The sequence below is a fragment of the Manduca sexta genome, chromosome 20 (assembly GCF_014839805.1).
Source record: "Manduca sexta isolate Smith_Timp_Sample1 chromosome 20, JHU_Msex_v1.0, whole genome shotgun sequence".
Classification (NCBI taxonomy): domain Eukaryota; kingdom Metazoa; phylum Arthropoda; class Insecta; order Lepidoptera; family Sphingidae; genus Manduca; species Manduca sexta.
The window spans coordinates 1,572,418-1,585,432 of NC_051134.1; the positions used below are offsets into that span (position 1 = coordinate 1,572,418).

The following is a 13,015-nucleotide window of genomic DNA, read 5'->3' on the forward strand; positions in this document are numbered from 1 at the left end:
ATATGGTTTAGTGACATTTCATTTTAAGAGAAAGAAATGTTTTAGTTTTGATATCAAGGACATATTCCGCTCCCAATAAAATTGAGCAATGTTTTTTTTTTCAACTAAAAGCTGATGCAAATTTTTGTGTCCTAGTCAGGTGAATGAATCCAGAACTTGTTGTCAAGATGCACAACCAAAACAACTTGCCGTTGGTCCAGTACAGTAATAATGTTTTAACTAATACTAGCATTAGAATGTCTGTGTGAACAAAGTGTTTGTGCAATTATTTTAATGTTTATTATTTTAGTACTAAATCATTAAGCAATATGAAATCCTCTGTGATATTGTGATCATATTTTTGATTAATTGATTTTTGCATAATATATCAAAAGTTAATAATTTTTTTTTTACTAGAATTAGAGGAAGCAAAGCATGTAATAGGCTATACAAATGATATTATAACTGTGTAGATAATAAAATGATGTTACCTTATATAGAGAACAGATGCACTATTGACAATCCTTCTCCAACCCAAGGGCACTATTACAGTCTGTGTGGAGTCAGTAGACACCGGCCTGGAGGCAGGCTCTGCCAGGTCACCAGGCTGTGCTATAACTGGGGCAGGCAACACAGCCAGGACCATACCATCTGCAGTTCTAACTAATTGGGGACCACTGCCACCATCACCTTCACTGATAATTCCACGATTTACACCCACTTGTTGATTAAGAATGCTTATACTTTGATTCACTATAGATTGGTGTGACACACTCTGTTCCAAAAACTGGTAGTTCACAAAGCCCTTACTCACAGATAGCTCTCTGTCACTGCAGTTTACTATGTCACCACTGTGTACTGTCACACTCTCACTGAATTGATTTTGACCATGCCGAATTTCTACCTGTTGAACAGGATGCATAGTACTATCAGAGCTTCCTGGGATTGTGCATCTTGGATATGTAGCTGCATCTAAGGTTTCCACAGGTAGCTGTCTATTAAATGTTTCTACACCACAAAAATCTATACCCAATTGGTCTGCACAATCACGCTTCACAACAGAGCCACCGTCACTTGCATTTCTACTGTTGTCATTTTTTATACAGGGCTCTTTGGCACACTGCCTGGAACTCGGACACAGGTCTGCCCGTTGCACTACCCCATCTGCAGCCCCATAAACACTCAACTTGCCTTCAGTTTCATTCAATGGTTTGTAGAATATGGCGTTGGAAGGATTTCGGTGATCAGGCCTATCCAAGTTAGGCCTGTAAGGAGGCCCGCGGGGCAGCGAGAGATGAGGCTGCAGGTTATCGGGCAAGTAGAGCGCGTCGAGCGGCGGGTGGCGCGCGGGCGGCGGCTCGGGTCCCGCGGCGCCGGCCTCTAGCTGGCGCGGCTCGGCCACGTACACCAGCACGCGCGGCGAGCCCGCCACACCCGCTCGCGACGCGCCCACACTCGCGGGCTTGCCCGACATCGCACACACACATCACACGCCGCGTCACTCTGCCGCTCATTAGCTGAGCGTGCCGCGACGTGATCCTCCGACGGACCAGCTGGAACCTCTTTCTGCATCGCTTCCAGCCCACCGATCATCGCTTGTCGGCCTCCTCTTGTTCCGGGGCCGCTTCACCATCGTCGACTGTTGTCTTTTTTTGTATCGAAATCATGAATTGTAGTTTTACGATCGACAAATGTCCCTGTTGATTATTTTATGGCGGAGCCCTTTTCGACCCCATTGTAAAACTATTGTAACTTCTTGAAAAAACGAGTAGCTGCGGTTTAGTTTTTTATTATCTTCGACAGAATCGCATAATGTACACTTTAGAAACCACAGTGTGTAAAAAGGTCACATAGCGAGATGTGTCCGTCTCATCATCATGTATGTCCACTTTTATCACAGCTTGATTCAGTAGAATGGGATCACTTGTTTCTCACAAGAAAGGTACCTTTATAAACCACTATCACTAAATTATAATAAAAACAAATCAATCGCAATAAAAGCGATGCTTACAAAGTGAAACACTGCAAATAACGAATGAAAGGAAAGAATTCGTACAGTACACATGTCCACGCAAGATTGTACATATACACATACAATAATGCCCTTCCATTTTCCTCTAATGCGATATGACAAAAAGAGATAGACGACGCAACTAGCGACACCTGAGTCTATTTTTCGTAGTTTATGAAACTGTTCAACCGATATGTACTCTTTGATATACCACATAAAAGCAATGGCGACCTCAACTTCGACGTACAACAAAGTTGACACTCTCGTTAATGGCAATAATATCAGTTCATCTAATTCATAGTAATTTGTGACTAATTTATTTTATTATAAATGAAAAAGTCTATATTACAATGATAACCATAATACTATCAGAAAGATATAAACATAAAAAATCCACAAACTGAACAATAGATGATATGATACGCTTCTTCATCTGGAATGGCATTCTTAATTCAGATTCTGAAAAATCAACACAAAGTGGTCCAACCACCTTACAAAATATAATTTTACGAAAATTAGCTAAATTACTTATTTTAAATTGACTTTTTAATAATTTTCTTTTCCCTTACGAAGTTTCCAATCATTATTTGAAGATAAATAAAATATGAAAGAGATGATGCTTGATACATATATAAAAACAATGAAACATACCGAAATCAAATCATGAATTGAGTAAATTTAGCATCATAAGAAATATAAAATAAAAGATGCATGTAAGAACATTCACTCACGGATAAATAAAGTTTAAATAAATGACGTAATGCTAAATAGTGTAGAATCAGGAGCAGTCTGGATTCATGACACTTCCGAATATATAAGCCCGACCTAAGAACAAATCATCGTGTCCAAATTTCTAGATATTGCCCAAACAGTGGCAATTAGAAAGCAAAGAACATAATATTAGGTAGGTATTTGTGGTAGTAAACAATGTGTAGTTGGCAACTCTAGTATATTTATCACTGTTGATAACATTGACAAACTGACAAGTGCGCCGTGCGACAGTGACACTGGCTTATAACCCCTAATTATTTACTACCTTTCAAATTTTATTTTCACGTTTTATTAGAATTTCACAATTAAAAAATTTAATTGAATTGTTGGTATTAAAGGGTAATAAATAATGAAGCGTAAACTATCGAAACTGGACGAAAACGAAGCTAGGTAAGCATTGTATTATCACCAATAAACATGATTTTTTCAATTGAAGTTATAACCTCAAGGAGTATTAGATGATAATAAAATTGTTTATTTTCACTAACATATATAAAACAGCCGCTTTTCTCTGTAATATAAATCTAATATTCTTTAGAATTATGAATTAATTCAACTATAATATTTACCCTTATCCTCAGATTATCTCAACTGCTGTTTAGTAAAACTGAGAACTTTGCACAAAAACTTAAGGTAAATACAACATCTGTTAGTGAACATGAAGATCAAGAATTAGATAAAAAACCAGCATGGATTGATGATGATGATGAAAACTTTGGTGCAAATATTATACCAAATGTAAAAAGTAAAGCATTTTACAAAGAAAAGCTGCAACAGAAATATTCCACATTAGTGGGCACTCCGAATTGGGCCAAATTAAACAAGAAGATTAAAAAAGATGATGAAAGTGATGATCAAATTTTAAGAACTGTAGGACATTTACACAAGAAGAAATCAGAAAACCTCCCAAAGGACTTTTTGGAATTGAAAAATTTTCCAAGACTTAATGCGCAAACAAAAAATGAAGGACCAAATATAACATGTATAGAATTTCACCCCACAATGAGTGTTTCCTTGGTCGCTGGCCAATCTGGTGTTGTTTCATTGTTTTCCATTGGGGGTGATGTAAATAACAAACTCCACAGTTTCAAATTAAAGAACTGGAAAATATCTGCAGCTCATTTCTCACCTGACGGATCAGAAGCATACATCGCATCGAAAAATAATCACAGTTATTGCATCTATGACCTTGTCAAAGCAGAGTCTAAATTAGTCCAGTTACCTCAGATATCAAAGAGACCAAATATTTTTGTATTGTCTCCTAATGGAAAATATCTTGCTACATCTGACTGTCTTGATGAAGTGTATTTGATCTGTGCAGCCTCCAAAGAGCTACTGCGAATATTAAAGCATAATACAAATGTAACATCAGTAATATTTAGCCATGACAGCAAATCCTTGTACAGCTACGGATGTCAAGGGGAAGTTACTATGTGGGATCTTTCTACATACAGACCACTTAGAAAGTTTTATGACAATGGTTGTGTAACAGCTTCCTGCATACAGATTAGCCCTTGTGGAAGACTATTGGCCACTGGTAGTGGTGAAGGTATTGTTAATGTATACCAAACAAGTAATTTGAATACTTCAGAACCATTGCCACTTAAAACTATCTCAAATTTGACAACAAAAATAACTAATCTTAGATTTAATGCTTCCTCTGAGATACTGTCTGCTACATCATCCTTCTATCCAAATGCTGTTAAACTTATTCATATTCCATCATACCATGTTTTTGCCAATTTCCCAATACACACACAGAATTATCATCAGGTCGAAACAGTGAATTTTTCTCCTAATAGTGGTTACATGGCAATGGGAAACAACAAGGGCTATGCTTATCTTTTCAGATTGAAGTATTACAAGAATTATTGATATGTGACATCAGCTGTTTTATTTTTCCTTCTATAAAATTTATTGGCCTAAATTATGTGTTACTCGGTTTGAATTAACAATCTGAATGCTCTATGATCAGATATTCTAACAACTAAAGTACAATAATTTTGTTTCTAACTTTCAAAGTTATGTTTGGCCTTTTATTTAAATGTTGAATAATAGTAAGCTAATAATCCACTAATTTAATTCAGGCTCAAAAAAACCCAGTAATGATCAGTGGGAAAAAGTACTCAGGACATTGTTATTAAAACTGGAATTATGCCTTTTGGAAATGCACCGCTGTATAAATGTTTCTTAAGAGAGGTAAATAAAGAAATAATGAAATGTGCCATTGTATTATAGTCGAACTATTTCAATAAACAATCCCTAACTTAAATCTTCGATCCCATTCAGAGTACAAAATAAGCTAAATAACTTATTTGCTATTAAAATAATAGCATGTCAAAAAACTTTGTTCTGACTGGTCCATTTTCACGATGAATTGTAATAAGCGATTAGGATAGTTGTTTTTTGAAAACTGCAGTACATCATTGTAAACAAAATGCCATCAAGTATCTTGTTATCTTATTCTAAAATTTGTTATTGTCACAGTGACCAGAATTGGCAACATAATATTAACATAGTCGTGAATTTTGTTAAGATGTTGCTCAATCTAGTTTATTATATTAGTTATGGAAATAAAACAAGTTTTGAGACGAAAAGTTTATTATTTTATCCTAAATGAAAAACAAAGCCAATAAACACAATACATTTTAACCAAACCATTCACCAAATGTGATCACAGACAGTGCATTTCATTAGGTATAGATTTGTAAGTATATGAGGTAAAAGGATAATAATAAGGTAATTATCAAAAAGGATGTCGTGTACAAATATACATAATGCAAGATGTAACTCGACAAATTCCTTGAGAAAGAGAAACTTAGGGTGCTTATAGACCAGGCGTATCTCTGGCATTCATAATTCTCTGTCCTGCTACTACTATTGAAATCAAGTGCTTATCGTTGATAAATTACTCGGCGAGAACTACATGATAGGCAAATAAAGACATGTAAGACATCTTACAAGTTTACATCGGTTCTCCATTGCTTCTGGGAATGCACCATAGATTAGGATGGTTTAGTTCTAGTTACGAGCAGAAAACAATGTTTCTACGGATGTTATATACCTACTTAACCAAGGCCTCGCTAATCACATGCAACTTAGGAGTACACATTAAAGATGTACGAACCGCGTGTGTGTCATACTATGAGCATCAAAATAGGTTTTATTTTTTTAAATACGCCCAATCCGCCATTTAATAATATTGTAGACACAAACTATTTATAGATGACAATAGTTTACAGAGTTCGAATTATGCAAATCTAAAAAATACCGACTTACGAGCACATCATATAAATTATATTATCTAAAAGAAATAGATAACCAAAATCACAGTAATGATTATTTTTTTAAATACTACTAACAGACGATACTAGTCAATGGACCTGTTTGCACATGGCATTTAAAAGCTAGGAGTGAAATCTGAACAACTCATTAATAGATATGGAATTATAAGACACTATAACTTATTATGGCCAACATAAATGAGTCAAAGTAATGGATATATACTAGAATTTTATGATGTAATTATAATTGTCAAGATAAAACTAATGAAATACAACTTATTTTTTATCACCTAAACATATTCCATAATCACAACTACTTTTTCTATAGTGTTATTAAATTAAATTGTAGGTAAATACTATATAGATTGAGGGCTACTTTAGTTATCAGCCAGGATAAGGTCCATCGATAGTCTACAATGCGAGTTTAACTGGTAGCGCATTGAACTGTGTTCATTCCAGGATGCTCTTCATCCTCTTCGTAAGCGTGGCCGTGATGAGTGCGCCGTCGTCGCGACTGCTGCTCCGGGTCAAGATCCATTAACTGACATTCTTCTGCCAGTTCAGGAATCTCCACCTTAAATAAACCAAATACTCATTAGTTATAATTTCAAATATACAAATCACGCCTGTATTTGGAATCACATTTCTTACAAAATATTCAGTGAATGTTAGTTGCAATTTATGTCCTTAAAATAACCCTGACAAAAACTATATTTTTTAGATAGTAAAATAATGTGTAGTTCCCTTCTAGTTTAGTCTTTTAGAATTATTACTAGTTGTATGGACATAGAAGACAGAATATGGGTTCATGATATTAATAAAAAAGACGCTTGGGGAAAATAAATTGAGAACTACAATATCATGATCGTTTTTACAAATAATTTTAATTTTCGCCACACTACTTCTTTCTTATATGAATTCCTGTAATCTGGATGCCCTATTAAATGTAATGCGGGAAAACATCGAATTTCACTTATAATTTTTTCGGATTTTACCTCCGCCATTTTGTTTCGCCGCGATTTATGTCAAAAAAAGACAAATTACGTCGTTTCTCTCTCAGAGGCGGAACTAAATTGCCGCGGCGTGTGCCGTGTGTAAAGAGTATCACGAGTAACAACATTAATATTATATAGACAAAGATGCGATTAAAGGAATTCACAATCAGCTATAGCCTTTGGCACACCGACACGGAGTTGGTGTGCAAAAGCCGTTAATGTTTACAAAAATTATAAACAGTCGCCTAAGAAAGTTTTTCTGTAGCTACAGTAGTTAAGATAGCTACCTTACTGCCCCATCTCAAAAATCCATTATGTATAATAGTATCATCCATGGTATAAATGAAATAAAAGTCTATCATGTTTGCGGGTGAAGGGCATTTTATTACACTCATATGTGAGTTGAATAATAATAAAACACACCTAAATTTAAAGAAGTCATGAAAATAGTTGTAAGTAAAAAAACATATATATATACTTACTCTAGGCCTAGGTGGCAAACAATTCTCCAAGGCTGGAATAACTTCAGGCGGAATGCGATTAGGGAAATTAACTAGGAATTGAATAATTAGTTGGCCCTTTTCAAATGGATTTTTGTATGTTGGCATACCTGAAATAAAAATTAAATACATTATGCATCACAATTCCTAACAACTGTGCCATATACTCTCCACAACTTTGTAACCTAGCTGACTGACAAGATTCTATTTATTTTCTAGACTGGACTGGAACTCCTATTTCACCTGAACCAGGTAAAAGTAATTTTGCCTACACCATCCCTAAATAAAATGAATCCTGCCCACTAATATTGTAAATGCTAAAGTTTGTAAAGAGGTTTTAGATATTAAACATAAGTACAAAAATTTGTCTAAAGATAGAAAAGGTCCTGGATAGGAACATGGCGTGCGTTTACCCCCGAAAGGTAGGTTATATAATAATTTTTTTTTCTGCAAAAGATAAGCTTTGACTTATCACTGTATTTTTATGATACATCTATTCCATGTCTGCCTGTAAGAGTTGGTCAGACTATGCTCCTTTATTCTACAATGATAAGCACAACATCACAGTTTTCCCATATCACTACTTAGTGGCAACTGGCATCTAGGTATATTTAAAAAGATTTTAATCTGCTATATTTTTTAAATTATTTTATCTATTTCCATGGTGGTCTGACAGCCTGTATAGTACAGAGTGTTGGACTAAGGCCTAAACCCTCCCAGTAGTAGAGGAGGCTCGTACCCAGCAGTGGGACAATATATGATACAGGGCTGATATTATTATTATTTTATTTGCATGCAAACATATGGCATAAAGTGGCACAAAAAATACCTTCATTCAGGACACACTTCACATCTCCATGTTTTGTAACCTCTCCGGGCATAACAGTTATTACAATGTCTCTGTCATCAAGAGTTCTGATTACTTTCTGGAAACCACAGAGAGCTTCCACCAACTCAATATTTAAGCGTATGATAAGATCGTTTCCAGATCTTCTGAAAACCTAAAAATAAAGTTATAATTTTAAAAATCGGATGGCATTATAAGATATAAATTACTACTAAATTTTATTTTTTTTACACAGACTTACTTCATGTTCCTTTTCATCTAGAACTATAACAAGGTCACCGGGTTCAAGCTCAGGTTCCTGGTCGCCCTCTCCACTAAATACAATCTTCTGTCCATCAGTCATGCCCTTGTCTACATGAACCTCTAGAATCTTACGGTCGCGCACCGTTTTACGTCCCTGTTGATTTCACCAATAAGTAAAATGTATAAACATAAAAAATAATTTAAAATAAAACAAAGTATATTTGCTACATACAATGTAGTAACATTTTTTAAATCAAAAGTTTTTTTATCTTAGTTCTTAAACTAGTCAAATTTAAAAAATTCAACTTGATAGCAAAATGTGTCTTATGATTGTTGCTCTACAATAAATTTAAAGAAAGAAAATAAATCTTACTTGGCACACTTTGCAACGATCTTTAGGATCAATTATCTCCCGCTGTCCACGGCAATCGGTGCATACAGTTTGGGTTTGTTGAATAACACCAGGAACAAACTGATGGATGTGCACTTGCATTCCAGTACCCCGACAGGCGGGACAAGTTTGCACCGCACCCTAATTCAAATGAAATTTCCAATTAATACTTTCAGTAGGAAAAAATAATCGCCGCGCCAGTACACTTATAGCAGGAATACCATACCGTCGGAATTCGATACATATGATGGCTACTTCTAAAATCATCCGTGATCATAAATAAGTGGTTTTGAAAGATGTCCAAATAGAATAAATACTATTATCTATCTGCATGTTCAAAGTCTATTTAATCAGTTTTAATCCAATTAGAATTAAAGTAATGTGAAAAAGAAATATAAACAAGACTTAAAACTATAATAGAGCTCAAGTTTTAATGAAAACATTGGATCATTATTGATGAAAGACTTAACAATTATTAATCTTTGGAGACTGCCTGAAATTAATTACTTTAACAGTTAGAGGATGTGAAGTCTTCACGATCGCCGCGCGGTAGCCGCGTGCTATCCGTTAATTTATGTTAATTCGAGTTTGAAGTTTGAACACTTCAAACAATCAAAACCACGAGGTTGCCGACCGAAGGCCGCGCGCTTGACAACGTGGTCAGTCCAATGCCAGCTATCCGCGCTTGCGCAAAATGTATGAACCAGCAACGCAGTGATGACGTCAAATGTCTCTTTGGTTTATTTAATACTTAGTTGCTAAAAAATAGATCTAATACGCTATTTTACTGTGGCAAAACATAGCGCGCTTCTACTGTAACATATTTGAGAACTATATTTTACATAATATGTTTAACAAATAAATGATTATGATTACTATATTGATTCATCTTAGATTTGTGTGCGCGGTCGTATCATGGTTGCAATGCAACATGTTAATTCAAATAAACAGTTACACACTACTTCTAGCCTTGAAAAGCAATCATATTATACTAAAAAACTTACCTTTTTACCACCGCGGCCTTCACATTTCTCACAAATCACATTCTTCTGGAGTGCTAATTTTCGTACAGCACCGCGATACAGCTCCTCTAATGTCACCGACAACTGATGGATGACATCCTTGCCCTTGCGTTCACGTCCCCGTCTACGCCCTCCACTGAAGCCGCCACCAAAAAACATGTCAAAGAGATCCATGGGTGAAGAGAAGCCACTGCCTCCAGCACCACCTTCCTTAAGAGCCTGTTCTCCACCTTAAAAAAAAAATATTATAGTTAGGACCTGTCCCACCAAGAAATCCCCGGTGCTGGTCCTTGGTGGCGCCATTGGCTGGTGATCTCATTGTGTATCACACAATCTTGGGCAAAGGTTAAGGCCGAGGCAATTGCCGATGATATGGATATTGTGAAGGTGTTCGGCAAGTTACGGCTCAGAGATATTCTAGCGAAGCTACCGTGTCGTTAAAACCCCGAGGCACTCTGCATGGAAATCAACAGCTTTCTTGATGTCTGGATCGACAAGATCGTTATTGGCAGTTGTAACTCTGCAATCATGACCATTAATGATAGTGTTCTGCATTTCCATAACATGTTGTCTATACACAACATGCATTGCTATGCAGATGATAGTGTCATGCGCAACAGATTAGCCAACAGAATGTCCCTACCACAGCTGAAGATAGATGGTCAGAACTTGTTTCTAAAGTTGGAGCTCTGGGGCGGGCTTCCGAATGGGTTGAAAAGAATTTTGTTTCATTCAATCCATTGAAGACACAAGTTTGTGCATTCACTGCTAAGGAGGACACATTTATCATAGCACTATGGTTCCAGAGTTACTCTCCATATGTTAAATAGTATTGGAATCATCTGCATCAACATCTCTAGTAACATCCAATTTTGGAGTCATGTGGAGGAGAAAGCCAAACATGCCAGTAAAAAATTGAGAATTCTGTACAGAGCCAAGCGGTACTTCACACAAGACCATAAACTGGTGCTTAACAAAGTGCAAGTCTGGCCACATGTGGAATACTGCCCACTAACTCTGGGCAGTGGACACCAAAGACTTGCTTAGCTAACTTGACTCCTTGCAAAAACATGCACAAATTGTCAATAATTAAATCTTATGGACAGAGTCAATGCCCTGGTTACATAGAGAGACATCAGACCTCTTTGTATTCTACTACCTCTTCTACAGGGAATGTTCCAAAGAACTATTGAATATGGTCCCTGTGACACCACTTTACCATCACACCACTTGCCTTCACAGTGAAGTGCATCCATATTATGTGGAATTGATCCATTGTAGCTTCTCAGTAGGCAGTAGCATTGCATAAGACCATGGGAGGCAGGCACCACACACCATAAGAAAGTAGGCAAATAAGCTAGCAGACCACTTGCTTATTTGCCTACTTTCTTTGCCTACTTAGGCAATAAAGGAAAAAATAACTATTACATTAATGCAGAATATTAAAAAAATTGCTACAAACGTAACTTGGTTTGTGTTTCATATTAACTATAATAATAATTATTATCTTTATTTCTGACGACTGAAACTATTAGTAGGACAAAGAACTTGGTCACAAATAACAGGTCACATATTATCATTCCATTATAACCATTATTGAACCAAAAGACATATAATTTATGTGAAAGTAAAACAATGAATATCTTTATATTATTTGGTTTACATAGTCTTGGCATAAAAATGTACTTGTCATATTATTATAACTTACGAGTTAGCTAGTATATTATAAAAAATGTCTTTGTAGTTTGAAAAATCAATATCATTATACACACCTTGATCATAGATTCGTCGTTTTTCCGGATTGGAGAGCACTTCATAGGCCTGGGAGATTTGTTTAAACTTTTCGCCCTCATTTGGGTTTTTGTCTGGATGGTACTTGAGAGCCAATTTTCTGTAGGCTTTCTTCAATTCATCCGTCGTACAATTCGGTTTCACCCCCAAAATATCGTAATATGTTGTTTCTTTAACCATTTTCCGTCCCTATGCGGAGATAAATTATTTCATCATACAATAGATCTTTATAGAATTTTCTAGTCTTCTAGGTTATAAGTTGATGAATAATACAAATATGAATATCGATCTGGCATAAGTTCAAAATTTAGATTTATAATCGATAGAATAAAAACAAAGCTTTTGATTATCATTTGATGAAAAGGAGAGTTCAAATCTATGGTCACCATTAAATCTAACTTGCTGCAAAAGCACGTTTGCAACGTGAACCTACTCATATTTATGAATTAACTAATTTAGTAGATTAAGACAAATAAATAAAGGAATCAGTAAAATAAGTAGAAGTTGCAGTCGAAAATACAAAGAAAAATGCATTCGACATTAAAAGAAACGGGATATGAATGAAAACTTGGAACGAAATACAGATTCCAATAAATGATTTTATATGTTCGTTTCTTTAATCTTACCTTTTTTGCTTCTTTAGTATAAATGCAAAACTATAAAATATTCCTCTCTTAGAAACACTAATTTATTACTCGACACTGATTTTTACAAATAAATTGTGGAACGCACTGATCGACCAAATTCTACGCACACAAGATTGTACTGACTGAATCCATATGACGTTTCATTGGAAAAAATTATCTTTACGTCGATATTCGTGCATGTTCCAGAACATTCCACGCCTTTAATATATAAACGACTAAAATAGAAATGTATGAAGCAAATCGCAAGTATATACTTTTCTCTGTCTTACAAATAGATATACCCATAAAGTATTTTTTGGGTGGGTATAACGAAAGAAGAACATTAGACCTCTTAATATAGTACACTTATAATGCTAGCGTACGGTCATAGACAATTTACTCGTTCCGACGTTTCACAAGAAATTTGCTAAGGTCAAAACCTTGCTGCCAAGTCATAAGTATCATAAACAAAGAAAACTTATATTTTTTTAATTTCTTAGCCAAATGAATTTGCCTACACGGGACTATCGTGTCATATTTTGTACCTTACAACTA

At 35.5% G+C, this 13,015-nt stretch overlaps 3 protein-coding genes across 5 annotated transcripts in view; 1 reads left to right on the forward strand and 2 right to left on the reverse strand.

Annotated features, from left to right (window-relative positions):
* Window positions 1–2,190, reverse strand: part of LOC115445393 — a 42,942-nt gene extending 40,752 nt beyond the window's left edge. For 2 of the 3 annotated variants that reach the window (XR_005112646.1, XM_037440576.1), the window contains exon 1: window positions 471–2,190. Coding sequence is in view for 2 of the 3 variants with exons in the window: in XM_037440576.1 (XP_037296473.1) it covers window positions 471–1,453 (983 nt within the window). In the remaining variant the exon portion in view is untranslated. The remainder of the gene's footprint in view (window positions 1–470) is intronic. The other variant, XM_037440575.1, reaches the window with a different exon arrangement.
* A 755-nt stretch (window positions 2,191–2,945) lies between these two features.
* LOC115445563 (U3 small nucleolar RNA-associated protein 18 homolog) lies at window positions 2,946–4,643 on the forward strand. The gene is made up of 2 exons (XM_030171885.2): window positions 2,946–3,151; window positions 3,343–4,643. Exons 1-2 carry the CDS (start codon window positions 3,111–3,113, stop codon window positions 4,634–4,636), a joined length of 1,335 nt encoding a protein of 444 aa, XP_030027745.2. The 5' UTR covers window positions 2,946–3,110; the 3' UTR covers window positions 4,637–4,643.
* A 698-nt stretch (window positions 4,644–5,341) lies between these two features.
* Window positions 5,342–12,686, reverse strand: LOC115445574 (dnaJ homolog subfamily A member 1). The gene is made up of 8 exons (XM_030171897.2): window positions 12,461–12,686; window positions 11,816–12,023; window positions 10,026–10,273; window positions 9,004–9,162; window positions 8,629–8,784; window positions 8,370–8,541; window positions 7,523–7,650; window positions 5,342–6,619 (listed from the first exon to the last, which is right to left on the reverse strand). The coding sequence occupies exons 2-8, from the start codon at window positions 12,012–12,014 to the stop codon at window positions 6,470–6,472; spliced, it is 1,212 nt and encodes a 403-aa protein (XP_030027757.1). The 5' UTR covers window positions 12,015–12,023; window positions 12,461–12,686; the 3' UTR covers window positions 5,342–6,469.
* Window positions 12,687–13,015: the final 329 nt, after the last annotated feature.

Bases quoted from the DNA above. Each gene is read 5' to 3' on its own strand.
- LOC115445563 (XM_030171885.2), top strand. From the start codon at position 3,111: ATGAAGCGTAAACTATCGAAACTGGACGAAAACGAAGCTAG. The intron at 3,152-3,342 runs GTAAGCATTGTA...CCTTATCCTCAG, and splicing joins CTGGACGAAAACGAAGCTAG to ATTATCTCAACTGCTGTTTA.
- LOC115445574 (XM_030171897.2), bottom strand. From the start codon at position 12,014: ATGGTTAAAGAAACAACATATTACGATATTTTGGGGGTGAAACCGAAT. The intron at 9,163-10,025 runs GTAAGTTTTTTA...CATTTGAATTAG, and splicing joins AAGGCCGCGGTGGTAAAAAG to GGTGCGGTGCAAACTTGTCC. The intron at 6,620-7,522 runs GTAAGTATATAT...GGTTTATTTAAG, and splicing joins GTTTGCCACCTAGGCCTAGA to GTGGAGATTCCTGAACTGGC.